At 42.8% G+C, this 14,515-nt stretch overlaps 1 protein-coding gene and 1 long non-coding RNA gene across 2 annotated transcripts in view; both read left to right on the top strand.

The window, feature by feature from the left end:
- LOC135571675 (actin-binding LIM protein 3-like) overlaps nt 1–8,346 on the top strand; it is a 12,230-nt gene extending 3,884 nt beyond the window's left edge. Inside the window, exons 4-7 of the mRNA XM_065018171.1 lie at nt 7,593–7,622; nt 7,865–7,917; nt 8,143–8,212; nt 8,327–8,346. Of these exons, the coding sequence (XP_064874243.1) occupies nt 7,593–7,622; nt 7,865–7,917; nt 8,143–8,212; nt 8,327–8,346 (173 nt within the window). The remainder of the gene's footprint in view (nt 1–7,592; nt 7,623–7,864; nt 7,918–8,142; nt 8,213–8,326) is intronic.
- A 300-nt stretch (nt 8,347–8,646) lies between these two features.
- LOC135571764 (uncharacterized) lies at nt 8,647–10,577 on the top strand. Its single transcript, XR_010463919.1, has 2 exons — nt 8,647–9,371; nt 9,528–10,577. It is a non-coding gene; the product is annotated as an uncharacterized LOC135571764 (long non-coding RNA).
- The last annotated feature ends 3,938 nt before the right edge of the window (nt 10,578–14,515 follow it).

Here is a 14,515-nt window from a genome sequence, read left to right on the forward strand (position 1 = left end):
GCAGCGTCTGGTTGCTCCTCATTACACACCACAGACCAGCAGCGTTTGGTTGCTCCTCATTACACACCACAGACCAGCAGCGTTTGGTTGCTCCTCATTACACACCACAGACCAGCAGCGTTTGGTTGCTCCTCATTACACACCACAGACCAGCAGCGTCTGGTTGCTCCTCATTACACACCCAGCACAGACCAGCAGCGTTTTGCTCCTCATTACACACCACAGACCAGCAGCGTTGCTCCTCATTACACACAGACACAGACCACCACAGACAGCAGCGTTTGGTTGCTCCTCATTACACACCACAGACCAGCAGCGTCTGGTTGCTCCTCATTACACACCACAGACCAGCAGCGTTTGGTTGCTCCTCATTACACACCACAGACCAGCAGCGTTTGGTTGCTCCTCAAATATTCTTTACATCATCAACATATGAATCATTACAAAACTTCCTGTGTAACCTCTTATACACTATATTAGGCCCAGCCTTTGTAACTTTGGTTTTCCTAGATATGGCTATTATATTGTGATCATTACATCCTATGGATTTGGGATACTGCTTTAAAGCAAATCTGCAGCATTAGTAAAGATGTGATCAATATGTGTTGATTTCATTCCTGTGCTGTTTGTAAACACCCTGGTCCAGGTTGCAGGCACTGGTTACAGTTTGAAGTTTTTTCCTGAGTGGGGCAGCTTGATGATAGCCAGTCAATGTTCACCCAGAAAATATACTTCTCTGATGATATCACATACATTACCAAGCATTTCACACATATTATCTAGATACTGACTGTTAGCACTTGGTGGTCTATGGCAGTTTCCCACCAGAATAGGCTTGAGGTGAGGCAGATGAACCTGTAGACATATTACTTCAACAGTATTTAACATGAGATCCTCTCTAAGCTTTACAGGAAGGTGGTTCTGAATATAAACAGCAACACCGCCTCCGTTGGCATTTCTGTCTTTTCAGTAGATGTTAGAACCATGTATTGCTACCACTGTATCATCAAATGTATTATCCTTTTACGACTAGGGGGCGATATTTTAATTTTTGGATGAAAAACGTTCCCGTTTTAAACAAGATATTTTGTCATGAAAAGATGCTCGACTATGCATATAATTGACAGCTTTGGATAGAAAACACTCTGACGTTTCCAAAACTGCAAAGATATTGTCTGTGAGTGCAACAGAAATGATGTTACAGGCGAAACCCAGATAAAAATCCAATCAGGAAGTGCCGCATTTTTTGAAACCGCCTCATGCCAATGACTCCTTATATGGCTGTGAATGAGCTACGAATGAGCTTACGTTTTCCACATATTCCCCAAGGTGTCTAAAGCATTGTGACGTCTTTTTACGCATTTCTGTTGAAGAATAGCCGTAAGGGACCATATATAGCAAGTGGTCACATGGTGTCTCCCGCAGAAAATCTTGCGTAAAATACTGAGGTAGCCATTTTTCCAATCGCTTCTTATGAGAAACCAATTGCCTCGACGGATATATTATCGAATATATATGTTAAAAACACCTTGAGGATCTAAACAACGTTTGCCATGTTTCTGTTGATATTATGGAGCTAATTTGGAAAAAAGTTTGGCGTTGTAGTGGTAGCATTTTCCAGTCGATTTCTCAGCCAAGCATGATGAACAAACGGGAGCTATTTCGCCTACAAAAATAATATTTTGGAAAAAAGGAACATTTGCTATCTAACTGGGAGTCTCCTGAGTGAAAAAATCTGAAATTCTTCAAAGGTAAATTATTTAATTTGATTGCTTTTCTTATTTTTGTGAAAATGTTGCCTGCTGCCAGCAGAGCCTAGCATAGCATTATGCCATGATAAACGTACACAAATGCTTGTCTAGCGTTGGCTGTAACGCATATTTTGAAAATCTGAGATGACAGTGTGATTAACAAAAGGCTAAGCTGTGTCTCAATATATTTCATTTGTGATTTTCATGAATAGGAAAAGTTTCTAGAGGTATTTATGTCCGCTGCGTTATGCTAATTCGTTTGAGGCTATGATTACGCTCCCGGATCCGGGATTGCTAGTCGCAAGAAGATTTATCTAAGTGAGTTTCAGAGATAGAATATGAATGTCATCGGTAACAAGCAAGTTATTGACTTCATGGACCTTGTTTCTTAGGCTACATATGTTAATATGGGCTAATTTTAGCACTTTTCTGGGTTGCTTGATTGTTTTTAATGTTTTACTGGGAAGCTTATCAGGGGTAGACTTACTCATGTTATTTACATTGGAGTCTTCCTACTATTGCACAGCACCTCAGTGTAACTCTGTTTTATAGGCTCATGATTACTGCTTACAATAGCTGTAGGATAAACAGATGTATTCGGTGCAATTAGGGGTACATAAATTAAATTGCTTACATTGCGTTTGCCAATGCCCCTAAGATAATGTACATTTGATGCAGCATTATGACGACTCATTGTCACAATGGTAGGGATTAACTGAGCTGGTCTTGGATCATTTACCAGTCATTGTTTCAACGCAGCCTTGAAATGCGTGGACAGAGTCCAGGAGCCAAGTTGGCATCCTCCATATTGCTTTTACTTATCTTGTGATTTCAGATCAGTGATGAAGGAGAGGAGACGAGGAGAAGACACTTAATACGGTTGAGATTCACCCAAGGATGACCCGTGGATTCTCGCCTACAATACTGTACATGCCCTGCCATGATTTGAATAAACTCCGTCATTCCTGTAGAGTATCTTCTGTTTCCAGAAGGTGACAATCAATAACAGTGACTCCAGCAGAGCTACAGTCTTTTAGCCAGATGTGTAATGCCAGCAGTCTGCTGAATCTTTCACATCCGCGGCTCAACGATGGTACTGGACCTGAAATTATTGGCAGATTTTTTTGAGTCTTTTAATGCTAAAATAAGTTCTTTAAAATCCATTGTCAAATGTTCCGAGCTAGCCCACCTGATGTCGTTTGACCCCACATGGACTACGACAGTGTCAGCTCCCGGCATCTGTGGTAGAACAGTCAGAAGCAGCCTTGTTATGTCCTGTACTCGTGCTCCTGGGTAGCACTATAAGTGCACAAGGTGAGACCCAGATGCAGACACGGGAGGCAGATGGTTTGTCTCTGATATTTATTATATTCCAAGGGGTAGGCAAGAGAATGGTCGTGGACAGGCAAAATATTTAAACCAGGTCAAATTCCAGAAGGTACAGAGTGGCAGGCTGGCTTGAGGTCAGGGCAGGCGTGTTCAGAATCCAGACGGGCAAGGGTCACAACCGGGAGACAGAAAAACAGTGAGAAGGAAAAAGCAGGAGAATGGGAAAAACTCACTGGTTGACTTGACAAACAAGACGAACTGGCAACAGACAAGCTGTGAACACAGGAATAAGTACCCAGGGACTAATGAGGAAAACAGGTCACACCTGGAGGTGGGTGGAGACAATCACAAAGACAGGTGAAACAGATCAGGGCGTGACAAGCGCAGGGTTTTTGCCTTGGGGACCGGAGATGTTTCTCACCGTAAATCTGCCGATGTTGTCGAATGGGCCGGTCTCTCAGGCAGCCTCACGGACTGGAGCTCCGAGGATCTGAACCTGAGGTAGAAGCCACCAGAGAGGGAGACAGAACCGAGGACGAAGACACAGGTACCTCCGGATCCGATCTTGATTGGGAAGCCACCAAGGACGAAGGCGCCGGAACCTCTGGAATCAGCCGTTTCTGGTCAGTGTCAGTTCAGGGCTCAACATCTCCATGGAGACCACGTTGCCAGAAGACGCCTTCTTCGACTTCCACGGCTAGTGACGTACCTCCATGGCTGGTTGGTTGGGTCAAGAACAGCTCCGTTCTCCAGGGAAGGGGGAGACCCCCTTGTGTATAAAAACACTGTCAGCTTTTAAACCGATATCTTTAGTTAAGGTCTCGGCAGCGTTCAACAAGATGAAGAGAAACCAGTGAGCTGGTCTCTCTGGGTACATCAACCATTTGACTTTGCCTCTGAAACTGTCATTTTTTCCCCTAGTCAGATTGTGGCGACTTTATAGTGCATGTTTAGATGGAGAGTCTATGCCCTTACCTCACTTCATAATAATGACGTCCCATACTGTGGTTTATTTGTGAATAGTAAGAGGTGACATGCTTCTCATTCTTCTGTCTCTAATTAAATCAGCTCAGAAGGAAGGGGAGGGGAATAGGATGGGGGGGCAAAGACCACAAACACTGCAGTGGGATTGGTATATAAATTGAAACGTGTCAGTTTCAATTCAAGAGGTTGGAGTAATAACATGTTCAACCACTTAAGACATTGGCTCGAAATCTAGGTTGTGCCATTAGATTCAGAGAAAGTTAACAACTAACCCTGGCCTGGTCTTTTTTGCAAGTGTTTCCGCGGAAGTCTCACAATGATGTGCCTCTGGGTTTAGAAACTCTGCTGTGAAACTCTTCTCTAGCTGAATGAAGGCCTTTGTCAAATGTCTTAGGAGGTTCTCTCTGTCTCTCTGTCTGTCTCTCTGTCTCTCTCTCTCTCTCTCTCTCTCTCGCTCTCTCTCTCTCTCTTTCAAAACAATAAAGTTTCAAAACAATAAAGACATTACAAATGTCATATTACGTATATATACAGTGTTGTAACGATGTACAAATGGTTAAGGGTACACAAGGGAAAATACATAAGCATAAATATGGGTTGTATTTACAATGGTATTTGTTCTTCACTGGTTGCCCTTTTCTTGTGGCAACAGGTCACAAAGCTTGCTGCTGTGATGGTACACTGTGGAATTTCACCCAGTAGATATGGGAGTTTATCAAAATTGGGTTTGTTTTCGAATTCTCTGTGGATCTGTGAAATCTGAGGTAAATATGTGTCTCTAATATGGTCATACATTGGACAGGAGGTTAGGAAGTGCAGCTCAGTCTTCTCTTGAGAGCCATGTCTGCCTACGGCGGCCTTTCGCAATAGCAAGGCTATGCTCACTGAGTCTGTACATAGTCAAAGCTTTCCTTAGGTTTGGGTCAGTCACAGGGTCAGGTATTCTACCACTGTGTACTCTTTGTTAGGGCCACGTAGCATTCTAGTTTGCTCTGTTTTTTTGTTAATTCTTTCCAATGTGTCAAGTAATTATCTTTTTGTTTTCTCATGATTTGATTGGGTCTAATTGTGCTGCTGTCTTGGGGCTCTGTGGGGTGTGTTTGTGTTTGTGAACAGAGCTCCAGGACCAGCTTGCTTAGGGGACTCTTCTCCAGGTTCATCTCTCTGTAGGTGATGGCTTTGTTATGGAAGGTTTGGGAATCGCTTCCTTTTAAGTGGTTGTAGAATTTAACGGCTCTTTTCTGGATTTTGATAATTAGCGGGTATCGGCCTAATTCTGCTCTGCATGCATTATTTGGTGTTCTACGTTGTACACAGAGGATATTTTTGCAGAATTCTGCATGCAGAGACTCAATTTGGTGTTTGCCCCATTTTGTGAAATCTTGGTTGGTGAGCGGACCCCAGACCTCACAACCATAAAGGGCAATGGGCTCTATGACTGATTCAAGTATTTTTAGCCAGATCCGACTCTCTCTCTCTTTCTCTCTCTCTCTGTCTCTGTCTTTTTCTCTCTCTCTTTCTCTCTGTCTCACTCGCTCTTCAAATCAAATCAAATTGTATTTGTCACATACACATGGTTAGCAGATAATTATCAGTTAATGCAAGTGTAGTCGAAAAGCTTTTGCTTCTAGTTCTGACCATGCAGTAATATCTAACAAGTAATCTAACAATTTCATATCAACGACCTTATACAGTGTAAAGGAATGAAAAAGAATATGTACATAAAAATATATATGAATAAGCGATGGCTGAACGGCATAGGCAAGAAGCAATAGATGGTATAGAGTACAGTATATACATTTGAGATGAGTAGTGTAGGGTATGTAAACATTATATAAAGTGGCATAGTTTAAAGTGACTAGAAATTGAGTCAGTTTGTTGGCAGCAGCCACTCAATGTTAGTGATGGCTGTTTAACAGTCAGATGGCCTTGAGATAAAAGCTGTTTTTCAGTCTCTCGGTCCCAACTTTAATGCACCTGTACTGACCTCGCCTTCTGGATGATAGCAGGGTGAACAGGCAGTGGCTCAGGTGGTTGTTGTCCTTAATGATCTTTATGGCCTTCCTGTGACATCGGGTGGTGTAGGTGTCCTGGAGGGCAGGTAGTTTGCCCCCAGTGATGTGTTGTTCAGACCTCACTACCCTCTGGAGAGCCTTACGGTTGTGGGCAGTGCAGTTGCTGTATCAGGCGGTGATACAGCCCGACAGGATGCTCTCGATTGTGCATCTGTAAACGTTTGTGAGTGTTTTTGGTGACAAGCCGAATTTCTTCAGCCTCCTGAGGTTGAAGAGGCGCTGCTGCGCATTCTTCCCCACGCTGTCTGTGTGGGTGGGCCATTTCAGTTTGTCCGTGATGTGGTCGCCGAGGAACTTAAAACTTTCCACCTTCTCCACTACTGTCCCATCGATGTGGATAGGGGGGTGCACCCTCTGCTGTTTCCTGAAGTCCACGATCATCTCCTTTGTTTTGTTGACGTTGAGTGTGAGGTTATTTTCCTGACACCACACTCCGAGGTCCCTCACCTCCTCCCTGTAGGCCTTCATCGTCATTCTTGGTAATCAGGCCTACCACTGTAGTATCGTCTGCAAACTTGATGATTGAGTTGGAGGCGTGCATGGCCACGCAGTCATGGGTGAACGTACCCTTGTGGGGCCCCAGTGTTGAGGATCAGCGGGGTGGAGATGATGTTTCCTACCCTCACCACCTGGGGGCGGCTCGTCAGGTAGTCCAGGACCCAGGTGCACAGGGCGGGGTCGAGACCCAGAGTCTCGAGATTAATGACAAGTTTGGAGGGTACTATGGTGTTAAATGCTGAGCTGTAGTCGATGAACAACATTCTTACATAGGTAGTCCTCTTGTCCAGGTGGGTTAGGACAGTGTGATTGTGATTGCGTCATCTGTGGACCTATTGGGGCGGTATGCAAATTAGAGTGGGTCTAGGGTGTCAGGTAGGGTGGAGGTGATATGATGCTTGACTAGTCTCTCAAAGCACTTCATGATGACGGAGGTGAGTGCTACGGGGTGATAGTCATTTAGTTCAGTTACCTTAGCTTTCTTGGGAACTGGAACCAGGATTGATTGAATATGTCCGTAAACACACCAGCCAGCTGGTCTGCGCATGCTCTGAGGACACGGCTAGGGATGCCGTCTGGGCCGGCAGCCTTGCGAGGGTTAACACATTTAAATGCTTTACTTCCGTTGGCTGCGGTGAAGGAGAGACCGCAGGTTTTGGTAGCAGGCTGTGTCGTTGGCACTGTATTGACCTCAAAGCGAGCAAAGAAGTTTTTAGTTTGTCTGGGAGCAGGACATTGTGGTCCGCGACGGGGCTGGTTTTCTTTTTGTAGTCCATGATTGACCGTAGACCCTGCCACATACCTCTCGTGTCTGAGCCGTTGAATTGCGACACTACTTTGTCTCTATACTGACGCGTAGCTTGTTTGATTGCCTTGTTTTCTCGTTCTCTCTCTGTCTCTCTCTCTCTCTCTCTCGCTCTTTCAGTAATCCTGTTCTCTCCTTTCTCTCTTTCAGCTCCTCGATCCAATTACAGCCTAGACAATGGTGAGTACAACATTAAACAGCATTACATACATGAAATCTATATGTTTGTAAACATCGCCCTCTACTGTACATTGATGAGAGAGACATGAAGTCACATTCAGGTGGTCGTGCCTCTCTTTCCTGACCTGCTCTGATATTTTGACATGTATATATGACCCCCAACTGTAAAGCAAGTATGACAACTTCTGTAAAAAGGGCTTTATAAATAAACTGGATTGATTGGTTGCATTCATGTTTTCTAGATCCGTACAAATCAGCCTCTCTACCAGGATACAGGCGGAACAGTGTCAACAGGGTGACCACCAACACTATACTATTCTTTATTTATACAGTTATGGTCAAATCTATTGAGATTAAAGTATATTTCAACAGAGAGACATATTTCTTGGAGACAGCAACCAAAAATGATTTACATACTGTAGAAGGCTGTAATTCAAGTTGACCTCCTAGTTGTCATGGAAGCTTACTTGACAAACACAGCTGTAGCATCACTGACAGGTCTCTATGTGTATCCCTGCAGCCCCAGAGTGCAGCCGCAGACTACTACCAACAGTATGACAGCAGCAGTGAAGTCAACTGGGGAACCAGAGGTAGGAGGGCTGTATAACCACCCTGTGTTCAGGTCTCAATATATTTATAACATTGTGGTGTTTCCTTATTGCATGACTGTAATCAGGTATTTTTCCTCTTTTTCTCTTCTACAGAATACAAGGTAAGGGTCTGAAAGTTGATTGTAAAGTGGAGTGGACTGTCAAGCAGTAGCCTACAATAGTTAGAAGGATGTAAGACTGTCCTCTAAGTGGTGTGTGAGGAACCACGGGTGGGTAGAAAGACCATTCCTACTGGATCACAAAGACTGGGGTTTGTTCATACAAAGGCAATAGAACACTATAGGACAGTATAGCTGCTCTCTCTCACTCCTGGCTCAATGACCCTACCAGAGGAAGCAACGGTAGAGTTATGGCATCCTGCCCTGGTCTGCCCTAGTCAAAGGGTCTTACTGTAGGTCACAGGGCATCTTCCACAGACAGGACCTGGGCCCTTTTGAATACATTAAAAACACACCCTTTACTCCTCCCTTCCTTGAAGTAATCACTGATCTAACACAAATGAATAACTTTAAGAAATTGCCTTCACCCAGCTATGTCAGATTAGGAATTTTATCTTCAAGGGAGAGAGGAAGGAAGAATGCATTCTTAAAGAATTCGAACAGGACATGTACTGGCATAACAAAGAGCTTCCGGGGCAAGAGGTCACTGGACATTTCTCTCAGCCCATCCTGACCTTTCGATAAACTTTGTGTCACAAATTCCAAATGCTGCTTCCAGTCCGTATGAGGAGAGGTTAAGAGAGACTTGATGAGAGAGAGTAAATGGAGGGCCGCCAATAATCATCTCATTCTATAGAACATCTCTGCTATGTTCCATACAATGGGTTCCATGCTGTGATTACAAAGAAAACAGCTGTTTTATGACTGAGACATCTGCTGAAGCTTTTCATCTCACGTGGTTTGGGGTCAATTCCATTTGACTGTAATCAATTCAGGAAGTACCATGAAATTCCAAGTATTATCAGAATAGGAATTGGAATTTAAGTGTACTTCCTGATTTGACCCCAACCCTGTTGACTACATATATCTTCTAACTCTATCTGACCTGTCCATTGCAGGTTTACCCGTATGAAGAGCTGATTGTGACCACCAGGGGGCGACACAGAGTGCCTAAAGATGTGGACAGAGCCAGACTAGAGGTGAGGTTAAGATCTGGCTTAGTTTGGTGGTTGATTTTCCATTAAATAATCTGTTCAATGTCGCCTCCTATCCTTAAAGGTCACTATTCCAGACATTATCCACATAGTCTACATGAGTCATACTACAGTGTCTCCCCGTGTTTCTCTGGCTTCCAGCGTCATCTGAGTCCCGAGGAGTTCCTACAGGTGTTTGGGATGACCGTGGCAGAGTTTGACCGGCTGGCTCTCTGGAAGAGGAATGAAATGAAGAAACAGGCCCGACTCTTCTAACCATGGAGAGAGAGAGACAATTAGAGGAAATTGAGAAAGAGAAACTGTTCTAATTAAATAAAGATTGTTAATGACAATAGAGATAGAGACAGACTGTTAATGACAACAGAGATAGAGAGAAGGAGACAGACTGTTAATGACAACAGAGATAGATAGAGAGAGACAGACTGTTAATGACAACAGAGATAGATAGAGAGAGACAGACTGTTAATGACAACAGAGATAGATAGAGAGAAACAGACTGTTAATGACAACAGAAGAGAGAGAGAGAGAGACAGACTGTTAATGACAACAGAGATAGATAGATAGAGAGAGACAGACTGTTAATGACAACAGAGATAGATAGAGAGAGACAGACTGTTAATGACAACAGAGATAGATAGAGAGAGACAGACTGTTAATGACAACAGAGATAGATAGAGAGAGACAGACTGTTAATGACAACAGAGATAGATAGAGAGAGACAGACTGTTAATGACAACAGAGATAGATAGAGAGAGACAGACTGTTAATGACAACAGAAGAGAGAGAGAGAGAGAGAGAGAGAGAGAGAGAGAGAGAGAGAGAGAGAGAGAGAGACTGAATGAAATCAGAGAGAGAGAGAGAGAGAGAGGGGCGAGACTTAATGAAAACAGAGAGAGAAAGCGAGAGAGCGAGAGAGAGACTGTTAATGACAACAGAGATAGATAGAGAGAGACAGACTGTTAATGACAACAGAGATAGATAGAGAGAGACAGACTGTTAATGAAAACAGAGATAGAGAGAGAGAGAGAGTTAGAGAGAGAGAGACTGTGAATGAAATCAGAGAGAGGGAGAGACTTAATGAAAACAGAGAGAGAAAGCGAGAGAGCGAGAGAGAGACTGTTAATGAAAACAGAGATAGAGAGAGAGAAAGAGAGAGAGAGACTGTGAATGAAATCAGAGAGAGAGAGAGGGGAGAGACTTAATGAAAACAGAGAGAGAAAGCGAGAGAGCGAGAGACTGTTAATGAAAACAGAGATAGAGAGCGATAGAGAGAGAGAAATTTACAGCAGAACGAGGGTGTTGCTGCAGAAAGACAGACATACAGAGAGAGAGAGACAGACAAGCAGACAGGCAAACAGGCAGACAGACAGAGGAAGCGAGGGGAATGTGTAATCTCACTGCCACAGACTGAACTAAACGCTCCCCACGGGGTCCAGAGAGAGAGAGAGAGAGAGACAGAGAGACAGAGAGAGAGAGAGAGAGAGAGAGAGAGAGAGAGAGAGAGAGAGACAGAGACAGAGAGACAGAGAGACAGAGAGACAGAGAGACAGAGAGAGAGAGAGAGAGAGAGAGAGAGAGAGAGAGAGAGAGAGACAGAGAGACAGAGAGAGAGAGAGAGAGAGAGAGAGACAGAGAGACAGAGAGAGAGAGAGAGAGAGAGAGAGAGAGACAGAGAGACAGAGAGACAGAGAGACAGAGAGAGAGACAGAGAGACAGAGAGACAGAGAGACAGAGAGACAGAGAGAGAGAGAGAGAGAGAGACAGAGAGACAGAGAGAGAGACAGAGAGAGAGAGAGAGAGAGACAGAGAGACAGAGAGAGAGAGAGAGAGAGAGACAGAGAGACAGAGAGAGAGAGAGAGAGAGAGAGAGAGAGACAGAGAGAGACAGAGAGAGACAGAGAGAGAGAGAGAGAGAGAGAGAGAGAGAGAGAGAGAGAGAGAGAGAGACAGAGAGAGAGAGAGAGAGAGAGAGAGAGAGAGAGAGAGACAGAGGGAGAGACACGGAGGTCAGGAGACTTTTGGCTTTGCCTTACTATTGTGGATTATTTTATAAACTGTTAGTGTGCAGCACCAGCAAACTGAATGACTAGAATGTAGATATAATTTACACCACTTTATCAGAGTGATTGAATAGATGAATGGATGGATGGACGAATGAACAAACAATGCTTTTGTTTTAGTTTTTGAAATGGTGCTTACTGATGATCATTTCTCCTTTTTCTTCTTTCACTTTATCACTAGTATCTTTTGGTTTTCAGTGATGCTGGCAGCCATCTTCTAATGACATCATACCCATCTTTTAATGACATCATACCCATCTTTTAATGACATCATGCCCATCTTTTAATGACATCATACCCATCTTTTAATGACATCATACCCATCTTTTAATGACATCATACCTATATTACATCATGAAAATATATTTCTGATCATTAAATCCAAAGTTAGATAGTGAATATGTAAAAGATACTTCAGTGAATCCGTGCTGGTATCTGAACAAACCTTGACAGGTGAGACTAGGTCAAACCCAAGACTTTTTGGTCCACCAGTTAAGATAATTATTCACGCAATGATAGGCTACAGACCGGATGTATTCACTGTCAGGAAAACAAACACATGCTAGACGCACCTGCTGTAGCGTTGTGATAGAGGGAACACTATTGGTTACACACGGGGATAATGTCACTCTTTAGTTGAATTATGAATACGTATTCATCTTGGAACATTGCATAAACAAACATTAAATACAGTTTGTATTTCAGACATGAAATGAGAAGTGTGCAGCTTGGTTAACATACAGTTATAGACTACACTTGCTTGCAGTTATGAAGACGTATCCAGTCACAATATGTATGTTGCAGATAAACATGCCTATCACAATGTATAGAGGGTTGATTTCCTTAACACAGATTAATCCTACTCCTGGACTAAAAAGCATTTTCAATAGAGAGATGCATTATTTTTAGTCCAGGACTTATTTTATGAATTGTATAATTTGTTTTATTTTGAATCTATAAAACATACTGTAGCTATCTCCTTTTCACAGTTACATCATGTATAATTTATTCCAATAAAATACTGATTTCATGTGTATGTGACTGTCAATCGATCAATCAATCAATTCATATGCGTGTCGGTATGTTGTGCCTCCGCACCATGGGGTGAACCCACAACTATCTGTGCTGTTAAGGTCCAGACCTTCTTGCAGTTAGACGTAGGCAGTGGCCATTTTAGCATGTAAATCTTGGTGGGGTAAAAAATTCAACATGTAGGATGAATCTCCAACAAAGCCACAACACAACACTAAACAATACATTAACTGCACTATATCACTGCTACACCTGGATATCAGCGGGGCCTTGTCTGGCAGCGAAACAGCTCATTCAGCCTCATTTACTGTCTTTTAACCTCATAGTCCGCCCCATCCCGCATGCGGTATCGTTACTACAGCCTCAAGCTCATTACCATAACGCAACGTTAGCGATTTCTAAAAATCGCAAATGAAATGAAATAAATATGCCTGCTCTCAAGCTTATCCTTTTCTTAACAATCCTGTCGTCTCAGATTTTCAAAATATGCTTTAGAACCAGAGAAAATCAATAATTTGTGTAAGAGTGGTGATAGCTAGCTTAGCATTTAGCGTTAGCATTTAGCACGCAACATATTCACAAAAACCAGCCAAGGAATCAAATAAAATAATTTACCTTTGAAGAACTTCAGATGTTTCAATGAGGAGACTCTCAGTTACATAGCAGATGTCCAGTTTTTCCTGAAAGATTCTTGTGTAGGACACATCGTTCCCTTTTGTTACTATGCATTTGGCTACCGAAACTAACCGAAAATTCAGTCACCTACACGTCAAACTTTTTTCCGAATTAACTCCATAATATCGACTGAAACATGGAAAACGTTGTTTGAATCAATCCTGAAGGTGGTTTCTCATATATCTCTCCATTGAAAGCACCGACCTTGAAGCCTGCTTTGTTGTCTGATTCGAATGGAAAAACACTGGGAGCTGACTTTTGCGCACCAAATGCCACGCAGACACCAAGAGGGACACTTGGCAATTGTAGTCTCTTATGGTCAATCTTCCAATGATATGCCTACAAATACGTCACAATGCTGCAGAGACCTTGGGGAAACAAGATAAAGTGTCCGTTGATTCCTGTCGCATTCACAGCCATATAAGGCGATCATGGAAAACGTAGCCTCAAAAATCCTGTTCATTTCCTGGTCGGTCATACATCTTGGTTTTGCCCGAAGCATTTGTTCTAAGGGACTCACAGTGAAAATCTTTGCAGTTCTGGAAACGTAAGACTCTCTTCTTTCCAAAACTATCAATTCCAAGCATATTCGAGCATCTTTTCGTGACAAAATATTGCGCTTAAAACGGGCACGTCTTTTTATCCAAAAATGAAATACTGCCCCTAGAGTACTAACAACAAACATAGCTGATATGGCTGACTTTCTTAAACAAATGCGGTTTCTGCTGAAAATTGAGATGTACAAACTATGGCATAAGGGGACGACAAGCGGATAAGTCATTAATGAGCTAGGACGGACATAGTCAATACAACTATTTGTTCAGCACTTTGAAATGTACAGCTACAGAATTCAGAACATGGGCCGTTCTTACAGTGTTCTCCTTGTACACCAATTCAGAACCGTAGGATAAATAAAGCGGGCATATAAGCAGATAATGAAAGCTCTTACAATATTCGATGATTACATTTCTAAAAAACAGGTTATAGGTTACATGTTCACCACCAAGTCGAAATTAAGAGGTGGAAATTGACCAAATTATTAGGGTGAGGCACATGGGCTACTAACAGCTTACTACACAACACACAGTTAGTATTACTTTCTTAGCTACAGGTTACATATCTCCCTGGCATATTACATCATTTATGCAGCAGCATACAATACATGTTTGGACTCACCTGGTTGTGTGTGTTCACTTGAACAGGAAGGTGGAGCGGTGGTCCTTTGTGGGAAAATGTTGTAATCAAACTTTGTCATCAAAGTCTGGCATTCTCTGAGTTGGATGAAAGTTCAAAACGTATTTTCCCAGTCGTAGCTCATTTTTCACGAGTTTTCAGTTGTCTTGAACTCACTTAAGTCCGATT

This window comes from Oncorhynchus nerka, linkage group LG5 (assembly GCF_034236695.1).
Source record: "Oncorhynchus nerka isolate Pitt River linkage group LG5, Oner_Uvic_2.0, whole genome shotgun sequence".
Taxonomy (NCBI): Eukaryota; Metazoa; Chordata; class Actinopteri; order Salmoniformes; family Salmonidae; genus Oncorhynchus; species Oncorhynchus nerka.